General features: G+C 38.7%; 1 protein-coding gene across 3 annotated transcripts in view; it reads right to left on the bottom strand.

Annotated features, from left to right (window-relative positions):
- Positions 1–23,979, bottom strand: part of PLA2G4A (phospholipase A2 group IVA) — a 169,878-nt gene that overhangs the window by 87,090 nt on the left and 58,809 nt on the right. The window contains exons 2-4 of one of the 3 annotated variants that reach the window (XM_028121545.2): positions 20,729–20,901; positions 10,908–11,056; positions 10,087–10,200 (exon numbers count right to left, since the gene is read on the bottom strand). The exons of 1 other annotated variant lie outside the window; for it this stretch is intronic. In XM_028121545.2, the coding sequence (XP_027977346.1) occupies positions 10,087–10,191 (105 nt within the window). In that variant the 5' untranslated portion in view covers positions 10,192–10,200; positions 10,908–11,056; positions 20,729–20,901. The remainder of the gene's footprint in view (positions 1–10,086; positions 10,201–10,907; positions 11,057–20,728; positions 20,902–23,979) is intronic. One more of the 3 variants, XM_028121544.2, reaches the window with a different exon arrangement.

The following is a 23,979-nucleotide window of genomic DNA, read 5'->3' as shown; positions in this document are numbered from 1 at the left end:
TAATCAATGCCTGGCTATATCTAATGCCTACCTGTCCTGACAACTGAATAAATAAAAGGAAAGTTCATGGTCATATTTATCTTCTCCACAGAAGGTCCCTTCTATAGCCAACCACAGCACTTCTTGGCTAAGATATTCATAATCCTAGAAGACTGACTGATAAGACTTCTTAAATGAAGGCAGGATGAGAGAAGGGAAAACACAGGATTTTCCCACCATGTACAGTAATACAGAATGTGCTGTGGCGGGACTTATCACATGGATTGGTATCCTCACTTCCACATGTGGCCCAAGTGGATCACCCACCATCTGGAGGAAATTTTAAACTCTCCCACTTGATGTGCTATGCTCAGACATGCTATGAAGACCAACGTTTACAATCTCCCCATACCTTTTAACCTGAAACATGTCATTCGGATGCAATAGCCACGAAAACATGTACTTCCTGTGAGGCACTAAACAAGAATTGGAAATTCCTTCCCACACACTGCATCATGGTCTTCCACATTGCTTGTAGTCTCAAAGCAATTTGAAGGAAAGGTGATCCAGTCTCTCTGGCTCTCCCCGACCCCATAACGCCTAGCTAGAAGCCAGACAAATGAGAATAACTCCACCCCTTCTAGGAATTATAAATGTACTCATTGTACATTCTTGTGGAAAACAACAATCTCATCTTTGAATTCCACAGTGGAAAGCAATTTTAGATGCTTACAATGGGAGATGTTCACCCAAGGGGAGAAGGTAAGGACCTAGAGGAGAGAAACCATATAAAGAAGCCATTTTAGATTTTAAAATAATTTATTTTTTAAAAGATTTTATTTATTTATTTGAGAGAGAGAGCAAGAGAGAGAAAACACAGAGGGAGAGGGAGAAGCAGACTCCCTGCTGAGCAGAGAGCCCAACACGGGACTTGATCCCATGACCCCGAGATCATGACCTGAGCTGGAGGCAGACGCTTAACTGACTGAGCCACCCAGGCGCCCCTTAAAAATAGTTTTTTAAAGTACCTAACCTGTGAACTTGCTTGCAAGCTTTCCATGGTCATTTTGAAATGATAAAGTTAAAGCAACAAGCATAGTGCCTGGCATTAAGGAGGTCGTTTAAAATTATTATTATGAAAAGATGCACACAAATGATTTTAAACTTGAGGATCTATCCTATTAATAAAGAGCTCTTCAAATAGGCTATGCCTTTGCTTGTTAATATACTCCAGCATTTACAATCTTTACTTTCAATAAAACATTACTTTGAATTCTGATCCCTCCGGAGTCAATGCACTCTTCCCCAGCCTCCCCCACCCCAGTAAAATAAAACAGCAACTGATCACCAGGCAGATTCAACAATCATTTACATCTTTTGAGAGAATAACGGTATTTTCTGCTTTATCTGTATATAGTTGACCCGTACAAGATAAAATAAAATTATATTTAAAAAATAAGGGCCACTTTTACTAAAAATCATGTTTCTATACACTGTAACCCTATCCAATGAAGAAGGAAGCAGATGTGGATCTAACAAGAGGCAATTCAAGTGTAGAGCAGAAATTCACAATTCCACCAATACAAGCCAGATCACATCTAGGTAAATTTTGCAAGTTTAAAATTGAATGAGATACTGCTAAAGTCACTTTTTAAAATATATATGATGTTTATTTTTTAAATTGAGATGTAAGGGACATTTAACATTATATTAATTTAAGATATATAACACAACGATTTAACATTTTTATATATTGCAAAATGATCACCACAGTAAGTCTAGTTAACATATATGATTTCTTAATAAAATGAAATTCGCATTTACTACCAGGAATCATCTAATCCATTCACCCAAGAATTCAGGATAATTGTGCCCCTGTCCCCCTCAAATGGTCTTTAAAAGATTTGAAATATTAAAAAATACACTATTTCGCCTATAGTCATGTTCCACTCTATCATGCAAGGTTCCTCCTTACATTTGAGGATGATCTCTCTTTCCTTGATTTAAGGTCCCTTTTCCTTACATAGACATTGGAAATTCTAAACCAGATTTCCTAGAGCAATATTACCAAACCAAATGGGAATCTCTCACACTCTAGTTTCTCCTTTTAAACTTAATTTACTTTCATTATTCCTATCTGAGCACTTCCCAGATTTTCTGTATTTCTGATAAGTGCATTCATTTATCCATTCATCCAAAAATGACTCAAGCACCTAATGTGTATCAGGATAGGTATGCAATAATAATTAAGCTGAAATGTATTCTACTCCTTGATGGAACTTAGGTGCAGTAGAGGACCCAGGAAGACAAGAACATTCTAAAAGGCCCTATAATTTAAAAGTTGCAAATTGTGAAAGTGTCAAAAAAGACTTAAGTTTCCATTGCTAGCATCACCCCCAAAAATGTGTTCTCTCTTAAAGCCATTGTTTGACATGTGTTTGAACCCTGATCCGCCTCCATCTGACAGCATTCACATCTTAGCCAAAGATCCCCCAGACTTCTCATAAAAGTATATAGTCCTCTTGTTTCCCCTCCAAACTCTGCTTTGTCTCATTCACTCAGCTAAACTGTAGTCCTAGTCTTCACACATCAAGACATAGTTTTCCAAAGAAATCATCCTGACACTAACTTCACATTCTGAACTCAGCATCAAAACTACCATCTTTTTAAAGCTTTGCCATTCTCTCTTCTATAGAACTGCCTCATTCATTTTCAAGTTTACAGTCATGAATAAGCAACAATCAAAGAAAGCAATCAGTCAGAATCAGATGCCACAGAAGCCATGAGACATGGCTATTTTTAAACAATACCACTAACATCTAAATAAAGATGGCAAATAAAAACACCATACCACGTAAACTTGAGAGGCTATCTTCCTCAAGGTATTGGCCAAAACAAATTAATTTCATCTAGAGAATAAAAAAGTGTAATCTTTCTCTACCATACTTCAAAACCTCAGGATTTTTAAGATTCTCTTGAAGTGGGCTACTTTGTTTACAAAAAACACAGCAAATTCTGAATATGTTATATCTTTCCACTTTAAAATGGGATTCTGTAACCCATAGCCACACATGATATATTCAGGAGTGGGTGACTGGAGCATTTTTGAACTGTGTGAAATGATCACTAAAGCAAATGATCACTAAACTTAAAGGCTCTACATATATATATGTTTATATATATATGTTCATTTTGGTAAGTTCAAACAAATAAGTTTAATAGGTAAGTCAGTTTCATGAAGCACACGACAGTTAAATCTGGCCAGTTATAATAAGAATATCTAATATTTATTTAGTGCTTACTGGACCAGGCACTGTTCTAAAGCTTTCCATGTATTAATTAATTTAACCATAACCACAACCTTAAAAAGAGGTAGGTACTATATACAACCCTGTTTCACAGATGAGGATGCATGGCAGAAAGAAAAAAAAAAAAATGTTCAACATCACATGGGCAATAAGTACCAGAATCATGATTCCAACCCAGGCAGCGGCTGGCTGACTCTGAGCCTGGGGTCAAAAACAGCAGGTCCTGCCAATTTCTTTCAAATGACAACTGTGATGCTCTCTCACTTTGTGACTCTAATAAACACAACCTGACCCTAAATACCAGCAAGAAAACAAAACAAAATGTGGACCCAGCCCTAAGATAGGCTTTTTCCTAAAAACAACAAATAATCATGAACAACAAAAAAAGTTCAAAAATCGAGTGATAAATCAGTCTTGGGAAAAGCCGGATCCACTGTAAATTCCCACTCTGTGGCTGCAGCTGGTCCTCAGTGCCCCCAGTGATCATTCCATTCAGCTCTTGCAGACACTGGAGAGTTGCTGCTTGTGCTCACTTAGCTCAAGTCACCCTGCACTCCTCATACTTGTCCCTGGCCACAGAAGTCTGCTAAAGCTGCATCAACCTTTTTGTTTTCACTAGGAAACAGACTCTGTCTCTTTACCTACTAACTTGCTGCTTACTAATCCATCTGAGGAAGAAGCCAAATCCTGTTGGCTTGAAATTCCCCATTACCGGGTCAAAAACCTTCCATAACACACCGCTGTGGGTAGGAAAACATCCAAATTCTAACACCTCAAATTTGAGCTCTGCCGTAGTTTGACCCGTGTACCTATTCTTCCTTTATGCACGAATGCTCTGCTCTCATCACACTGGTCTAGACACTGTTTCCTGAACACACTTGTCCTTCCGAGTCCCATGACTATGAGCAAAGGCTCAGGCTAGTCTCTCCACCAGAATGGCCTTCCACCCCGTTTGTGATCCAACCACATCCTTCCTTTAAGTACAAGCCTCAACCATTGATATCCATTTTAACTCACTGAAACCCCATCCCCCTTCACCTCCCTGTCCTCATTTCCTACCACAATCCCTACCACTCTTTCTTAGCCATATTCTCTTCAGTGCTGCTACTCAACACGCCAGGCAAACTTCCGTTGCAGGACTTTTCTACTCAGAGCAAGTTCTGGCCCCCTTCCCCCTGCCCCCCCCCACCCCCGATATCAGAGATGCTCTTAGCCACATTTTTGGAACTGCATTTGCAACCCCCTTTACATACATAAACACCTCTTTCCTCCTTCCCTGGTTTATTTAGCACTTACTGCTATCACTACCTAACACACGTAACTTTTACTTATTAATCTTGCTTCTTGTCTCTCTTACTAAGTAAAATATGAGTCCCAGGAGAGGAGGGATTCTTATTGTTTTGTTCACTGCTGAATAGGTAGTTCCTAAAGACTTGCCTGACACACAGTAGGTGTTTAATAGTTATTTGTGAAATGAATGAATGAATGAATGAATAATTCCTTCTTATAATGCTCACTGTATACATTATCTACACTATCTGGCACTTAAAATTATACTATATAAATACTAAACTCTAGTTAATGATATCCTTAAGTGTTTAGGGGTGAAGCATAGTGTTGTCTGCAATTTGTTTTTATTTTTTATGAGATTTTATTTATTTTATTTATTTAGAGAAAAAGCACAGGAGTGGGGGTAGGGGCAGAGAGAGAGGGAGAGAGAGAGGATCTCAACACAGGGCTGGATCCCACGACCTTGACACCACAACCTGAGCAGAAATCAAGAGTCAGATGCCCACCGACTGAGCCACTCAGGCACCTCTCCAATTTGTTTTTAAATGCATCAAAAAAATAAGATGGTTTGGGGCGCCTGGGTGGCACAGTCGGTTAAGCAGCCAACTCTTGGGTTTCAGCTCAGATCGTGATCTCAGGGTTGTGAGATTGAGCCCCACGTAGGGCTCCATGCTCAGCGAGGAGTCTGCTTAAGACTCTCTCTCCCTCTCCCTCTGCCCCTCCCACCCCATCCTCTCTCTCCCTCTCTTTCTCTAAAATAAATAAATGAATATTTAAGAAGATGGTTTGATGGATGGATAGATGGAGAGATATGTAGCAAAGCAAATACAGTAAAACAATTGTAGAGTTTACGTGGCAGTTATACAAATCTTTCAACTTTTTTCTATGCTTGAAAATTCTTATAATAACATTTGGAGAAGAATACAACACTTTAGAAAGGGCTTCCCTGACTACATACACTTCAGTTGCCCACCAGCTATTCCCTATCACATCCCTCTATTCTATTTTCCTCACAGTACTAGTGGATATTGTATCAATTGTCCTTTGCTTTCTGATCCTATTTACCTTCCCCATTAGAAAGCAAGCTCTCTGGGAACCAGAACATCATATATCACGTCCTCTACTGTTTGCCCATCACCTAGAATACTACTTAGAACATAGTAAATGTCTAATAGCTCCTAAGTAAGTAAATTAATGACTAGATGCCTCATGACACTGCTTACTGTACTACTTCTGAGTTTATACATGAATGTCTACTCCTTTCCAAACAGATTATTAGTTCCTTGAAAATGAACTTTTTGTAGCTTTCTTAACATTTAGCAAAGCATTAGCTGCAAAATTTTAGCTGCTCAAATTCTCATATTAAAAAATAGTCTACTGGGCGCCTGGGTAGCTCAGTCGGTTAAGCGTTTGGCTCAGGTCATGATCCCAGGGTCCTGGAATGGAGCTTTGCATTGGGCTCCTTACTCAGCAGAGAGTCTGCTTCCCCCTCTCCCTCTACCCCTTGGCCTTGCTCATGCTCTCTCTCTCGTTCTCTCTCTCAAATAAATAAAATCTTTAAAAAATAATCTACTGATAGGTCAGTATTTTAAAATCACATAATGAAGATTTTTGCGTGTGTGTGTCCCCGGGTGGGCACAAAATGAAAGATTTTTATTATTGTTTTGTTTCCATATCCGTCAAATGGAAAGAATTAAAAATTCTTGAATGAAAATAGTCATATAAAAAAGGTATTCTTTCTGGATCACAGAACTTTATAAATTAGAAAGATCTTACATTAATCAAAACTTCTATCTTAGAGATGAAGAATATAAGGCAGAAAGGAAGAGTGACAAATCAAACATTCTAGAGGGAGATTAGTGACCAAGACAGAATGAGAGAATGGATCTCCCGATTCCCTGAGTGGGTAGTGCAAGCCCGTGGGAATCTGGCAATCTCCATTTGGAGACTCCCTTTCTTTCTCTAGCTGGCTGCTGGCCACAGAAATCACTCTATGTTGACTCAGTATTAACTTCTGGATGGCAAAATTTTGAAGAAGTTTTTGTTAATAATGTCTTGGCTGGAAACCTGTCTTCTCTCTTTGCCAAATCCAAGTGTTTTCTTTACTATTCCAGACTGTTATAATCATCTTCAAGAATTGTTTAAAAACTTCTTTTCCCACATTATTCCCTCACAGTCTGTTCTCTCTCACATCCTTAAACACTGGAAAGAAGACCCCTGCTCCTCTGAAACATGGGGTGCAGAGGTGAGGCGAGGCTGGAGAGTGTGCACAGGGCACGCCATGTGATCTGGGGAATGCCAGGGGCTCTCTACCCAGCCCTGCGCCTTTGCCTTTCCCCCCTCTACCATCACAGATCACCAACGCAAACAATTGTCCTTCAGATACAAACTTCAAAGGTCTCTTAAGAACAGAGTGATGAAGAAAAGCTGTTTGGCCAACTGTTTTCTCAGGCGCACTAAAGAAACTAATTATGTAAGCTACTTTAAATTCAGGAATGCAGAAAGTCTTTTTTAGGGCCCGGAGGTTACACAGCTAACCATAGGAAATGACAGGAGGAGAGGAAATGCATGTTTCCTTCCAATATCTTCTCCCATAATCAGACTGAAGACGGGGAAAAACATACTGTGGAAAGGCCAATCCATGCTTACAAAGCTCTCAATAGACATTTATTGAGAACCCAGTCCTAGAGACACACCTTAGGAAGGTTGCGGGATATTAGCCTTTGACCATCTCTAAACTTTACCCCACCACTCATCGACATGTGCCTGCAAAGCCTTGTAACTTGCCAGGCCCCGACTTGCTTTCTTCTTTCAAGACTCCATGCCTTTGCATTTATAAAATGCTTAATATGTTCTAAGCACTATATATATGTACGGATACATCCATGTGCATACATTAGTGATATATATTTCTATAACCAAGCATCATTATAAATTTAATACGTAATAAATTCTATACTTAATAAATACATAAACTAAGCAACACATTATATCTTATGTAATAAACCATATAAAAGTATAATTATGTATGGATACATTCATGTGCATACAGTATTTTTTTAAGATTTATTTATTTATTTTAGAGAGACAGAGTGGGAAGGCGCAGAGGGAAAGGGAGAGAGAAACCTTAGCAGACTCTGAGTGGCGACTGACTGTGCATACAGTATTGATATATATTTCTATAACCAAGCATTATTATGTATTTCTTTTTTTTAAGATTTTATTTATTTGAGAGAGAGAAAGAGAGGGAGAGCATGAGCGGAGGCAGAGGCAGACTCCCCACTAAGCAGGGAGCCCAATGCAGGGCTCAATCCCCAGACCCCGGGATCATGACCTGAACTGAAGGCAGATGCTTAACCAACTAAGCCACCCAGGTGCCCACCCTATACATTTCATATGTAATAAATTTTATACTTAATAAATATATAAACTAAGTAACATATAATCTATATCTTATGTAATATACTATAAAAAGTATAATCAAATAATTACATCTAAATGTATTTAAAATATATGTATGTGTAATATAATTACAGTATATATTATTATATGGCTGTATTATATATAAGTAAAATTAAGTCATTTAATCATAAATGAGTTATCATAAGCTCTCTTATGAGATATTATCTCCATTTTACAGATGAGTAAATCAAGGCCCGGAAGAGCTAAGTGATTTCACCAGGATGAAACAGATAGTAAAGGGCAGAGCTGACATTTAAACACCAAATAACCTAGCTTCAAATGCCAAGGCATTAACTACTATGTTCACTCTTCAACCTATTCAAAATCACCTCCTTGTATGCAGTGGTCGCTGGCTTCCCCTGACAACAGTCTGTCTTTATTCTGTCTTCCTACCACACGTTCCTGATTGATGCTTATCTCACCGTATGGTGGTTTCATTTCTCACATGTTTCTATCTCCTCTGCCCACTTCCTATCCCAACCCCTACCTCACCTCTACCCCACATAGAGGTAACTGAGGGAAGAGGCTCCTGTGTCTTATTCTTCTTTATATTCCTTGCACAAAGCACAGTGGCTGGTACACAGTGGACTTCACTAAACATTTACAAGAGGGATGAATGCAAGAACTTTAAAAAAAAAAGTCAACAGAACTGTGGCAGTGTATCTCTTGGCACTAGAGTAAGACATAGAGAAGACACGCTTCCTGGAGTAGCTGAAGGAGTCAGCAGGGCGTGTGGGACTAGAGTGTCCTCAAGGCACCTGGGCTGCCCCGCTTGCATGAACTGGTCAGGTAGACCTTCAGGCTTAAGTTGGTTTCTAAACAGGTATACATTCATCCAGTAAATATAAACTATGTATTAGCTCTGTAATTAGGCATGCATAACCAGTATTCCTGACCTATAGGATTTTAGTTTATGGGGAGAGGGAGGGAGATAAGAAATCGAACAATTTAAATGCCTCAGTCCCAGTGACTACCATAGATAATTATCTTAGGGCTTCAGAGAAGGAGGAGGTCACTTGGGATAGTAACAGAAAGGAGGTGAGAGTTAAGGAACAGGCAGGTTTGGGGGAAGACAGCCAATTTGAAGTCATTCCAAGGACAAGCAAAAACACAGAGCCTCTTCCAACAAGAAATTAATACACTAACCAGCCTTCTGGATACTGGTCCGTCAGTTGTTTACATTTCTCACTGTAAACTTCTAAATTAGTTTCTGATAAAATTCAAAATCCAATGTTCGCTCTGTATTAGTAATCTTTCTACGGCTTTGTGATTCCTAAATTATTGAAATTTCAGAAACGCAGCATACCTAGAAGTGTAAAAAAAAAAAAAAACAAAACCCAAGACTATTCCTGCTGACTTTTCATTGCTGCAGCCCTAATTATTTGAGGATTATTTGAGACAGAAATATCCCTCCACAGAGGCTTAATTTATTGCTAAACATGTAATTTTGGAACAGTTTGGATGGTCCAACAGTTTTCTTTAAAAAAAAAAAAAGATTTTTTATTTATTTGAGAGAGAGAGAACATGCACGCGTATACGTGAATGAGGGGGAGAGGTAGAGGGAGTGGGAGAGAGGGAATCCCAAGCCGACTCTCCACTGGGCGAGAAGCCTGATGCAGGTCTCGATCCCATGACCCTGAGATCATGACCTGCGCCCTGAAATCAAGAGTCAGACGCTTAAATGACTGCCCCCCCCACAGTTTTCTTTTTGAGTTCTCTATCTCTTTCTGCCATTCCTCTCAGATTTTACATCTTCCTTTATCTTCTCAAAAGTTCTGTTAGACCTCCCGTGGGGTGGGGGTGGGGGGTCCAAAGCCATTGCCTCACTTAGAGCAACAACAGAGATTAATGTCTCTGTATTATTTAGTGTAATACTTCAATCAAAGCTTATAAATATCAGAATAAAAAGCTTTGTACAAGAAGTAAAAGGAACACAAAATTTTCTCTTTAAAAAACAAACATTCCAACAAATAAATAAAATAGATTCCAGAATAGATAGATTTTTATCTGACATAAGGTTGAAAAATAATCCTGTTGTGTCACTTACTTGGTTGAAAATAAAAGGAACCTCTTTCTTCTCTCCTACTTTCATAGAGGATATGGGGAATGTTGCTGTCCCTAGAGTTTCATCCATTACATAATTGGCATCCATTAATGTGACCTGTAGAGATTAAAAAGTAGAACATAGGAATACAATTTCTCTTGGATCTTTGGATATCGAAAATTTCCACCATACTTAAAAATCAAAGTTCTCAAATGATATTTAATAGTCATTTGAGGCCCTCAATATTCAACTGGTTATAATACTTTGTCTTTTCTTTCTGACCATGTGCTACTAAGACAATCATTAACTTTTTCACTTTCCTGATTGACTTAATCATTATCATGTTTTCAAAAATGGAACCTTCCGCCCGCCCCCAGGGGAAATGCTATTTTGGAGTATGAGAAATAAATTAATGTAGAAAATCCGTGTAACCATTTTGGGAAAGATCTATTTTAACTTATTTTCAGGTTAATTACTTTCAGTTAGAAACTTTACGTTAACAAAGTTCACTTATTTTAAAGTAGGAATCCGTTGACGATATTGTTATTCTGTTGTACTTGGACCCTCCTCTTTATAACAGAAAATATGTTTTCTCCAAAGCATACGAGGAGGCTAAAAGATTCTTCCCAGCGCTACCTAACCGCGTTTCCCACTGGGCACTCACATCACTTGATGTACACCACCTAGAGCCCAGTGTTCCAGGCTGCACAGCTGGACCCCAATTACACCTGCCCAAGGAGAAAGACGACATGAAAGGGACAAGCTCAAACACCAACTTCAACATGAATGAGGACCATCTAACGGTCCGCAAATGATTCACTGACCTCCAAAACATTTTCCTGATTAGGATCCAAAATAAACTCAAAGGTCTCATTCCACACAGGGTTTATGTCATTATTGAAGTGTCTTGTTCTCTTCCTGCTGTCAGGGGTGGAGGAGATGAAAAGTTCCACGTACGGATCTGGAGTGTCAACTGTAGACAGTAAACACAAGTGAGAAGGATGAAAAAATGTGACCCATAATTCCTAATCTGGTTGTATTAATATGTGTTGTCAGATTATTTTTAATGAGTCTGCAGTAGCATATTTAAAATGTCTGAGACAACATACTCTATAACGGAAAAACATTACAGGTTAGATACTTCTTATGTATTATGTCCCTGCTCATCGTAACAGTCCCGTGAGAAGGAATCTGTTATGAGATGATTTACCCAGAATTCCTCTATTCACTTAAAGAACATGTTCAGCAACACCTCAGGGGAACTACTAAATGATGAGAACAATCTCACCCAGCTAACTACAGTATAATCTTCACCCCAGGACAATGATGGTGACAAGATCATGGGTTCAGGATCATGGTGCTTGTCTCCATTAGAAAAATTATCCTAATTGCTTTATTTGCCAAACAAAATAATTAAAGTCGGTGTGAGATAAATATTGTTTGTAGTTACAGGATTGCCTGGTATAGCTGTATAGGTTGTACACTGAACAAGCCTTAGCGGGCTGGCACTTATATTAGTGATCAGCATATATTTCTGTATTTATTAGAGCAGTATTCAATCAGATGGAAGTGTGTGTCTCAAGGAATTGGCAGCTTTTTCTCTTGTACATAAAGGCCTGCTGGAGTCAGGGCATGATGTGGGTGCCATTTTAAATAGAAACAATGGCAAATAAAGGAGCTATTTAAATTTCTTCCCATTATATATTCACATATATATTCACAAGGCAATTGACACTAAGCAGTGGAAACACTCATCACTCCCTCCTTAGTGGTTCCATTGAATCCTTCACCATCTTACAGCATTGCACACACTATATTTTATGGATGTAATTATACATTTATCTGCCTTTTCCTACAAGACTCAACAACTTGAGGGCAGCGATCAAGTCTTACTCATTTGTATCTCTTCAGAACCTAACAACTATCACAATACTTAAAAATCTCCTAGCTTAAGGACTCAACTTTTCTCTTTAACACATCCTTTCCCATGTAGTCATTGAAATTCGTAACCATAAAAACCAGGCTAGGATCTCTGTTAAGCACTTTACACACATTAGTCTGGTTCAAATCTCCCAAAAGCACTACAGGGTAAGTGCTCTGTTTCAGTGTTGAGGCAACAGGAAGTGAGAGATGTTAAGCCATCTGTCTAATATCATCCAGCTAGTAAGTCTCAGAGGAAGATCTGGCTGCAACAATCATTCTTTTAAGTGCTAAAGATGAGATCATAAGGTAGGCCTTGCTATCAAAAGAGGAGCTGGACTTAAGAGTTATGGGAAGGGGTGGGAAGGATAGAGGGAGGAAGGTGGGGGGAGGGAGAGAGGGGGTGAGAGAGGAAGGAATATGAGCAGTGGGTGGGGGGAGAGGGAGAGAGAGAGAAGGTGGTGCAGAGGTCCACACAGAAACATATAAACATTGAAAACAAAGGAAAAGCAAAAATAATAGTTCTCAAATGCTTGCTTTTCAAAGAAACATTTTTTTAAAAATATACTTTGTCTTTCAACCATAGTTACGGTCATCAAACAATTTAACCAATGCCCTTCACTTAATTTTTAAGCACTGTTCATAGTTCTATGTGGTGATCATATTTTTTAAGTGTGCATTTTTTTAAAAGATTTTTATTTATTTATTTGAGAGAGAGCATGGGGGGGGCGATGGTCAGAGGGAGAAGCAGACTCCCCGCCGAGCAGGGAGCCCGATGTGGGACTCAATCCCGGGACTCCAGGATCATGACCTGAGCCGAAGGCAGTTGCTTAACCAACTGAGCCACCCAGGCGCCCAAGTGTGCATTTTTATTGTAAAGTGGAAAGGTCTACACATGAGGTAATGCATTTGGAATTGTCTTTTATTTAATTTTCTCACTTGGACTTAATGCAGCATTGGTCAAGGGCAGCTGAGTCTCAAAAGAGTACGATATAAATGCCTAGGGTTCCAGTTAAAAATGCAGACCCTTGACCCTCATCCCCTAAGACCTATGATCAGTAGATCCGCAAAGGGCCTAGGAATCTGCATTTTTAAACAAATATTCTAGCTGATACCGATGTAGGTCATCTTCTATTCACACTTTAGATATCCTGCTTTAGAGAAAAGGAAATAGGCAGTTATTGGAATTTTACATATTGTTTATTTTTATGGAGCTATAATCGGCATATATTGCGTGAGTATAAGGCATCCAGTGTGTTGGTCTGATACACTTACATATTGCAATTTCTAACTCAATGCTTCTAACTTTCAATAGGACCATGGAAGACAAGCTAGAAAACAAAAAGACTGAGCAGGAAGCAAGGCAAGGGGAAATGGGTCAAAGAAGAGAAGGGCATGCTACAAGGTGACTCTTCCCACCTCCTCAACATGGAGACGTTCCTTTTCCTCAACCATATTTCCGCCACGGCGCCAGAGCTCAAGATGTCAAGTCAGAAATAAAATGACATATTTAGAACAGCAGGTGGTGGAAGATCATCAAGAAAAATATCTTTCCTCTTTTGAGTAGAAGTCAGCACGTGATTTAAAGGAAAAGACTCAGTTGGGATTTCACATTAAATGTATAAAAATGTAACCCTTCTTCATCCCATAGGGCAGGTGCTTTCTCATGGGGCTAATGCTCTTTTCTATCTGTTTCCCCCAAACATGAGAAAATCCAAAACCAAGCAAAAAAACCAATCTAGAAAACAAAAAGTGTCTGGGAGGAGGAGGCATGCAAATGGTAAACATCACTCATTCATTCAACAAATATTTGAGTGCCTGCTCTATGCCAGGAGCTATCCGTCAAGAAGTGGTTTGGCTTTACTAGGCAGCCCAACACAAAACTGTAGATTTGAATGATGGAAGTGAGTCAAATGCTAACAGCCTAATTTTAGAGGCAAAAGTAAAGGGGAGGCAAGCAGATACACTAAGCCAGTGACTAGTAACTCAGTCACTCAGATTATTACACACAAAAAAAGTCAAATCGTAGGCAGCAAAATTGTCTTTGAAGCTTGGTCTTCACTTGAATCTGAGGAGAAGAGGGGGAGGTTTTCTTGGGCCAAACAAGGAGAGAACAGAAAGTTAAGATCCTTGGGAGAAGCCATGTGGGTAAAGAATGCAGCAAACTGAGGTAGCGTAAGTCAGTCAGGGAGATAAGCATCTTCGAAGCCATTCTGGGTGCTCCATCTGGATCATATACCTTAGCAAATTCTAACTCTGACAAAATGATGAAGAAAAGAGAATACAACAAGATGCCAACACTACACTTCTGTATCAAAACATCGACAGATCTTTTTTATTTTTTGAGTAAAGCAACAGAAGTTAGATACAGAAAAAGCTCTCAAGAGTGAGAGGGCTGCCTACAGAGTTGCCATTGAGGGCCGCTAGGGTTGGTCTTTTATAGAAGCTAACCAGGGAACTTAAATCCTTTTAACATCTCTAATAATATCACCATTGAGCAAGGTCTAGTTATAACACCTTCAATGGCTTACTTCCTTTTTAGGGTCTGGTTATTCTTGTTGGTCAGAGGTGATTTCATAAAAAGACACCCACCCCACATGCCTAGGGCGGGGTGGTCTGGTTTGTTCCCTTATCTCTGGTTTCCTCACACCTCCACATTTTTGGGATTTCTGTGAGCCTGAGCACCTAGCCCCCTATCTATCTCTCCCTACCTAGCCCTGCCTGTCCCTTACTCATTCCTCCCCCTGGAATAGTAACCCTAACTGCCGGTAGGGAATGGGACGATGACCACTGAAATGGGGTGGCTGGCTGTGTGGCAGTTAGAATCTATCCAGGGGTTGGTCCAGGGGCCCGAGGTATGGCTCCAGGGGTCATGATGGGCAGCAAACGGTACATGCATCAGCACATGCAAAACGATGAACATAAAACAAGTATGAGGCCCCAGATTATGGTCCACCCCTTAGATAAGATCCCCAATTACCAATGTTGTCAAATAGATCAGTGGATATCTTGATTAAAAAAAGTTCTTTTTTTAAAAGCAAATTAGAATCCTGTTCAATTCACTTTGGATTCTGCTTTTCACTTTTAAATGCAATCAATATTCTACAGCTCTCGTCAAGAGTGCTAGTTGTGTGAGCTCCCCTTGCTTCATTAGCAAGAGACCTCAACATTAAGTTGTCAAAGGGTGCTGGGCAGTGGAAAAGCACAGCCAGCTGCAAGCTTTGATACCGCAGTTGGCATCACGGCTGATCTATTAAAAAAAGGTCTTTTTTAAAAAGCAAATTAGAATCCTGTTCAATTCACTTTGGATTCTGCTTTTCACTTTTAAATGCAATCAATATTCTACAGCTCTCGTCAAGAGTGCTAGTTGTGTGAGCTTCTCCCCTTGCTTCATTAGCAAGAGACCTCAACATTAAGTTGTCAAAGGGTGCTGGGCAGTGGAAAAGCACGGCCAGCTGCAAGCTTTGATACCGCAGTTGGCATCACGGCTGATCTCTGCAAGCCAAGAAACATCCGTAGCAGTGGCAGACGCTGAGGGATGAACAGGAGTTTTAGGACACTAGTTTAAAATCGGATTACGATAATCACATAGCTCACTTTCTTTACGTCATCTATAATCTTCACTGGCTTCGGAAAGGGAAGGCTGCAGGGAAGCTTTGAAAATGGAGAGCAGCCCATTTTGATGGCAAAACTAAGCCCGGTGCTTTAGAAGTGGGGGAAGAAAAAGGCAAATGCAGGAAAAGAAATGTTTGGCGTTTTTTTTTTTTTTCCTGTATACTTATTTCATGGTTTTATGAATTAATGCCTATAGGGTAACTGGATGTTGAGTCACGGATTCGGCTTCACCTTGATTCATTCCAGCCAAATAGGTGGTAAAGCAAAGAAGTAATGTGTGGGCAAAGACGTTCTTACCTCTAATCCTTTTATCTAAATCTTGACAAACAAAAATGTTGGGGGTGTGGGATAAAGATCTTTTTTTGCTCCCATAAAGATGACATGAAACTACATGCACCAGAAATAGCTTCAGAATTCCTGGGTTGTAAAACCTCTCATAAACTTTAGAAGTTTAAGGAGTGCCTACCTAAATTAATAAAAGGTCCATCTGTCATTTCAGTTTGAGCAAAATACTATGTGATTCATGATAGGGGCTGACGGCAGCTTCTATACTAAGTTCTATTTTAAATGTCCTCCATTGGCTTTCTCATATCCACCTTGCTCCACAACTTAAACCCTCCACTATAAATAGAGATGACCTATAACCTGTTATAATTCTTGTAATAAACAGCATTTAAAAAATCCCCAAAGGAATAGTTCTCCCAAATTCACAGTCAAAATATCACTTTCCAAAGAGCTGTTACTGCTGATGGTGAGCTTAAAGTGGGTTTCTCAAAATGCAGTCCTCTAAAGTATCTTCACAGAATCATCTGGAGCGTCAAAAATGCAAACACCTTGCATCTTCAGTCAGAGCACAGGCTTAGAAATCTGCATTTTTAACAACTTGACCAGGTGATTCTTATGTACACAAATTTGAAAAACATGGTTTAAAGTATGTATTATTAGAATCGACTTAACAACAATGATGTAAATAACACCCACAGAAAAGTAGAAACATTTTGGCACTGAGAAATCAATAGGCTTACTGACATTCTGTCATAGAGTTATTCTGCCACGGACTATATTAAGCACAATCCAGTAATTCACTTCCGTTTCTTTCCAGCCATTAAAGACATTTTCAAGTGGCCACATGAAAACAAATCCAAGAATACAGTACGTGTGGTGTAGTTCTGATCCCCAGTTTTTTTCCCTCTTAGCACCATGAGGCTGCCAATACCTCTGCTTTGTTTTGCGGGGATTTTATGTTTGCTTCTCAGCCTGTTGCCCTGCACAGATTAAGACTTTGGCCAGTGCACATGGTAAAGGCACTGTCTTTCAGCTTCCATGGGCTTCCCTTCTCTCAGAGATATTGCCCCTCAAATTCTAACCGGCTTGGTTCTGTAGTGCAGCTTTTGTGTCCCCATGTCCTTCGAGATTGCCAAAGCTCTCTTGCATTATCTGCTTCTTCACTGCTTGGCTACTTTCCACATCCCTGTCTCCCCGTTACCCCCCAAATCACCTAGATCCAGCAGTGGATTGAGGGGGGAAATGACTTGCAGAATGCTGGGCCTACTTCAGTGACTTCTCTGGGATATTGGTCCTTAAAATCCCAGTTGACCAGTGGCTTTTCAATCCTTCAGACATTTTAAAAATTAATTTAATCTGTGGTTTCTAAGTTGCACTTAGGGGAAATGAATGCTCTGCTGTTAGTTACTTCAGCATAGTCCAATGACCACTGAGTCATTAACTTGACCCAACATATACTAATCCCTATTCCTTTTATTTCCACTCTTCACATGACTGTCCAGAAATTTACTGCATTTCTCAAGTCACCTACCCACCCACCCACCTACCACTACTCCTCATCCGAGGATAAAACTCAGACTCATCCTTCACCAGGAAAACAAAACAAGAGGATTAGATGTACTCATTCAAGTTCTCTTCCACACACCTCACAATCATAAAGCAATATTTATAATTAGAAAATGTATTTATTCATACTTAAGTTCTTCCTTTAGGTCTTAGAAGAAAACATCTCTATACCCTCTCCTCTCAATTTCATACTATTCTCTACCTCTTCTATTTCTCATTCATCCCTAGCCCAAATTTAATCTGTAATTATTTGCTTTGCCCTGGCCACATCTTCTCAACCTATAAACAAATATTGATCCATAACAAAATAAACAAAATTTCATTAATTTTGCCAATTCCTCAAGATCTCTCCAATCCTCAGCAAAGAGTTTAGAAAAATAAGTGTAGTCTATACTGGGGCACCTGGGTGGTAACAGTCAGATAAGCATCCAACTCTTGGTTTTGGCTCGGGTCATGATCTCAAGATCCGGAAATCGAGTCCCACATCAGACTCCATGCTCAATTGGGAGTCTACTTGAGATTGTCTCTCTCCCTCTCCCTCTCCCCCTCCTGCTATGTTCTTGTTCTCTCTCAAATAAATAAATAAATCTTTTTAAAAAAATGTAGTCTATACTTACTGCTTCTATTCCCATCATCTTGTAAAATTCCGACCCATTGTGCTCCACCTTGTTCTTTTACATAATCAGTTATTCTCCCTATTGTAACTTTTTTCTTGGCTTTATTGAGATATGAGGTGTACAACATGATAATCTGATACACATGTTGCCAAGTGATTATCACAGTAGGGGTAGTTAAGACCTCTATCATCTCATACAAATACCATTTCTTTTTGTGATGAAAACATTGAAGATCTACTTCCTTAGCAACTTCCAAATATATAATACAGTATTGTTAACTATGATCACCATGTTGTAATTAGATCCCCAGAACTTATTCATCTTATAACTGGAAGTTTGTATCCTTTGACCGACATCTCTTATTCCCGCCTCCCACTCCCCAAGTTCCTGGCAACCATCATGCCTGTATCATAGCTTCAGTATAGAATTCAACAAGCTTTTTCTCAATGCAATACCCTTTGTGCAAATATAATCTATGATTGCTTGTGATTTCCTACCTAGTTCTGTAAATGTTCCCTCAGTATATCTTTCTCTACCATTTTCCCCCTCAGCTCACACTAACTTGTGGGCTTTCGTGTCGTATGTCTTACAAATCCTTCAAAAGAGTCCTTCAAGACGAAGTGAACCCCTTAAAAAAAAAAATGAATGCGCATGTAGTCAAAACCAACTTGTTAAGGAATTATCCCTTATTTACATAGTCTTAAAAAACACACTCAATATGTATGTACCTCTCAGATCATGTGGCACACATGAACTCTGCAGTTTGATTAATCTCAGATCCTTTAAAGCTGATCATCTTCAAGGTTTAAATGGCAGTCATGATGCATTCATTCACTCCCTCAAGGTTGCAAGAAGGAGGTGGTATAAACACGGCAGATCCTTAATCACACGTCCATATAAATCCTACTGCAGAGTAATACATTTTTAAAGACTTCCATCTTTTTTTTAACCATTCTGAGTCAATTCTGGAAGTCGTTGAATCCTCTCTTGGCTCTAGTTGTCACAGAAATAGGACATTCTCCCCAGTCTACATCTCTGAGCCCCTCTCTCCTTTGAGATTTTGAATCTGTTCTTGAATGCCTTGAAAATACCTCAAAATCAACATGTACAAAACAAATTTATTTTCTTTTCATCTTGCTTTCCTTATCCACAAGACAAAAGAAAAATAAAGCAAAATAAACCAAAAACCTATAAGTAAAAACTTGTTATTTTTCCCAACTTTCCGAATTTACTTCATGGATCCATCACTCCCAGCCGTCAGAGTGGGAAACACGAGAATTGTTCTCTTTTCCTCACGGCTCCTGTGTCCCATCTGCCTCACCTATTCCACCTCTCACGTGGTCATCACTTCTGTTTCCTCAAGCCAACTCAAAATATCACCGCCCAAGGTCAATTAAGCAATACCTCTCACCTGGACTCTTCACATAATCTCGTAGTTGCTTATTTGCCCCACATTCAAACCACTCTTTGTAATGCCTCCACCATAATGCCACGATTGTCTTTGTGAAACACACTCTTGTCCTTCACTGACTAGGACTGGGAGGGCAGGCCTAAGCATGGTGAGAAAGGGCTGCAGAGCCCCCCCCCCCCACTGGACCCCAGGTTCTCCTTCCAGTCAGTGACCCTCCTCCACCATGCACAGCAGCATCACCCTCAAGGGTCCACATTTAGGCCACGAGGCATCTCTGGAATCCATACATTTTGAACATTCCATACAGTCACACTGAGGGCAGAAGCATCTGTTCTGAGTAAGAAAACATGGCTTCTCTTCTACTTGTGCATATCCTTATGCTTTCTTTTTGACATTTTAGCTGATAACTAAACAGTATTAAGTTGTGCCCTTGTCCTAAGAATTTTCAAGAGTTCAAATACTGTACACATAAAGGATGAGTGGAATGAGCTGTTCTATTTTTCCCTCATCCAGTTCATACATCCCTCGTCAACTAGTTGTTCTGTTTTCTTATCAAGTAAAATTGGCCACTATAAATCACTGTAAACCCTAGAGGCAACATCTATATACATATGCATAAAATAAAAATATTCCACATCGAGTTTCAACTTGCTGATTTAGGTATTATTCTCCCAATTATGTAGGTGAGGGAAGCAGAGACTCAGAGGCATTTAGTAAGCTGAGCATGGTCATTCAGAGACGGGATTTTAGCCTAGTCTTTCTGAAGCCAAATTCCTTGCTCTTTCAAATATACCAACACTGATAACTCTTACCTATTTTTGCCTCTAGTAAACTATAAGCTCCATGATGGCAGGAACCACATCCTTCCTATTCACTACTATGTCTAGGAGTCTAGTATAAAGTCTGAAACCTTATAGGAACATATAAATATTATTGAAGTAATGGATGATGGACTAAATCTGAGCAACACTGCAGAAGGGGTGACCTTTACTTTAGGCCCAACAATCTTCCTCTCTAACTTCTCTCTACCCTTGTCTAGTATGTCTCAACCTTCCTGGAGCTCTGTCTCATCTCATTCATTTGTACAGAAGTCAATGCCAGTCATGTCTTCCAAGTGCATTTGCATTTAACCTTTATTTTCAAGTTCTAAATGCAACTATAATAATAAACCTTTGAATCCCATCTTGCCCCCCTTAATAACTCCAAGGAACAGAGGAGAATGTCAAGGGACCTGTTTGTAGAGAGCAGCCCCTGCTTCCTCCACAACAGGCTCAGAGTTGGAATTGTGATGGTTTTAGATGCTGAAGGGCAGTCCTTGCAAATTGCTGGAAATGCAGAAGCTGGAAAGTTAGCGAATTCCGTGTGGTTTCGTGGCACAGAACTTCGGCAGTGATTCCAGATACACTGGAGAGAGAGAAGCAAAGCCCTTACGACAGCAGCAGCATCGTCTGGGAACTCAGATCATCATACAGTACCTTTCCATCATTGGAAATTACAAAGTAGTTTTATTAACACTATTTTTGAATCCCTTGATCAGGCAGAGTCTCCAATTTCAACTTTCCCTATTTTTTTCATTTTTCTTTTTCTCACAGCCTCAGATCTATGAAAGCGCTTTCTTGGGTCACAGGTTTCCTTTTGCAAAAGGACACGAAACTATCCGAATGTAGCATCAGCCGATTGGACGCCAGGAAGAAAGCCCAGTAACATCTACACACAACTGACTTGTGTCAGCTTGACTTGTGTACAGCTTGAACTAACAACTGACTCAGTACATTAATGAAGCGGGCTACCATCAGGCATATAGTAAAAAACAAAACGAAACTTACTGTAAAGAATGTTGATATTCATGAGAAAACAGAGAAAGGTCAATTCAAAACAACCCAAAGCAAGCAAAATGTCAATCTAGAACAGAACTGAAATGTTTGTTGCTACTTGCATTACCTTTTTACTTAAATCTCTGTGATATCTTTTTGGAAGGAAACAAAAAAATACCTTTGTTATCAGTTATCTATGTTTGGAATGTTTTTAAAAGTTTAGCATCTAGGAATGTTTCTTGGCATCTGTTCAGGTTGGAGAGAGAGTAATTCTCCAAAAATTCTTATGTAGTATTATAAAACATTAATTTATATGGTTAATGTTAGCTATATGGATTTAGCGGTAGATACGCATTCTACTCTACACAAGAACAATTCTTAGTTCATTAAAAAAAGGAGTTCTCAACGTGACGCTACTGACATTTTGGGTCAGATCATTGTTCTGCGATGCTCCCTGGCCTCTACACATGAGATGCCAGTAGGATCCCCTAACTGTGACAATTAAGAATGTCACTAGATATTATGGCCCAGTGTACCCTGTGCAGCAAAATTGGCCCCCCACCCCTGTCTAGAATGGCTATACTCAAACAAGGCATTATCCCTGCTACCTCACATTTATTCATTAGCATAAACCATTAAAAAATGGCCAGATTCCCTAATAATGTATAGTATACATACTATGTCCCATGTTTAAAAGCTTTTATGATTTTTTGTAACCTGAAATGTCAAAATTATTTAATAATAACATATTAAAATTCTACTTAGTTATAAAACCTATCTCAATCTCCACTCAAGCTATGAAGTCTTCTGGGAAGCTTACTGCCAACACTTTTCAACAGTAACATCATATAGCCTAAACACACAATTACTGAGTGCATACCTTCTTGGGCTGGTTTTCCAGAGTTATTCATATCTATTTCATCTTTTCATCCAGACCACAAATAGCTCAAAGGCAAAGCTACCATATAAGTACGCATCAGAGTGAGATAAGTTTAAGTTCTAGCCATAAAACCTAACAGCTGTGTGATTTTAGATTATTTAATGTCTTTTTAAAAATGTTTGTATCTTTAAAATTAAAACAAAAACAGCACATATCTTCTCATGTTACTAAACTGAATAAATGAAGTATGATGTTAAGTTCTAAGAACTCTCCTTAGCATTTTTGTTTATTTATTTAACATGTATTGTGTATACTATTCATCAAGCACCTTTCTAAACACTTTATAATCTTATTTAATCCTCATTAAAAAAATCTATGAAGAAGGTATAATTATTATGCCCATCTAACCACTGAGGAAATTGAGGCCTAGAAAAACTAAGTAACCTACCCAAAATCATGGGGTTAATAAATAAAGGGAGAGTTGAATCCAAGCAAGCTACTTCCAGAGTCCTTGCTCTGATCTCTAAGCCATGCTTCCTCTTGGGTATGGGACAGGCACTCAGTAAAGTTATCTACCACACGTATTATGTTTATTTCTTTTGTATTTCTCAAGGCACTGGGTGAGTACGAGGTATAAACAGCAGATGCTCAACATTTATCAATGAGGATGTTAATAATGGACATTTATAATGCGTTATATATTTCTTTAACATTTCTTTTGCAAAGTTAAAAGTTCAAAGTTGTTATTTCATTTTGCATCTGCAGATTTCGATTAACCTTGTACATTAACTTAATTTTGTCTAGAATTTTATCTAAAATAGATCATAAAAAATATACTGATGCATCGGGAGGAACTGATGCAATGGAAGAATACTTCTAAGGAGTAACATTTACAAAAATCCCCAGACTATCCCTTGGCTAAGTTTCATTAATCATTTCATTTACTAGTCATTTCAATCTCTACATTACATACTTTTAATTTTTAAGAAAAATTTTAAAATATGGAAATATACTAAAATAATATAATGACAAATGTTTTCACATGTTTAAATTTTTAGAGCAGCAGAGATATTCTCTTTGACACAAAAAGTTTAAGAGCATACTTTTTCGAGGAAATTTAAGAAACATGGAACTATTTTTAAACTTAATTCCATGAGATATTAATCATAACTTTTCAATAAAGAAGTGGTATATGATTTTTGGCAAAGAGAATTTACTTAACATGAAAAGAAGGTTGCATATCACTCAGTTTTTAAAAAGTTTTTAGAATGAAGATTTCCCTTCACTTGGTAGAACATTAACATGTTAAAGTATACATGTTACTATATAACTTTTATATACATTAAAATATAATATATACACATTAAAATATAAAACATTTTAAGACAAGCTCAAGTATAAGACATATATGATAAAAAAAAATGAGACTCCATCAGTGATAGGTCTTTAAAAAAAAAGAGAGGGAACATGTGGATTGTGTCCCTATGAGTACTGGGAACATACTCTTCATTTTGATGGGAACCTGCTTTTATTATGTCTCAAAAGCATTGCTATCAAATATACAACTGCAATATAGCTGTTAATCTAACTGAATAAATGTGGTAAAGATCCACCCAAGGACCAATTAATATTATCAAAATATCATAGGACAGTATTTACTGTACTCATCAGACCTAGACACACAAATATATACATGTAAGACTCACACACAAAATCTTATGACATTTAAATAAAGATAAAAAGGACTAACTGTACTCATAAAACATTTGTCCATTTAATAAACTACGT

This window comes from Eumetopias jubatus, unplaced genomic scaffold, assembly GCF_037043125.1.
Source record: "Eumetopias jubatus isolate StellerSeaLion01/CBP00866 unplaced genomic scaffold, mEumJub1_p1.0 scaffold_12, whole genome shotgun sequence".
Lineage (NCBI taxonomy): Eukaryota > Metazoa > Chordata > Mammalia > Carnivora > Otariidae > Eumetopias > Eumetopias jubatus.
This window is presented reverse-complemented; position numbering and strand designations above follow the sequence as displayed.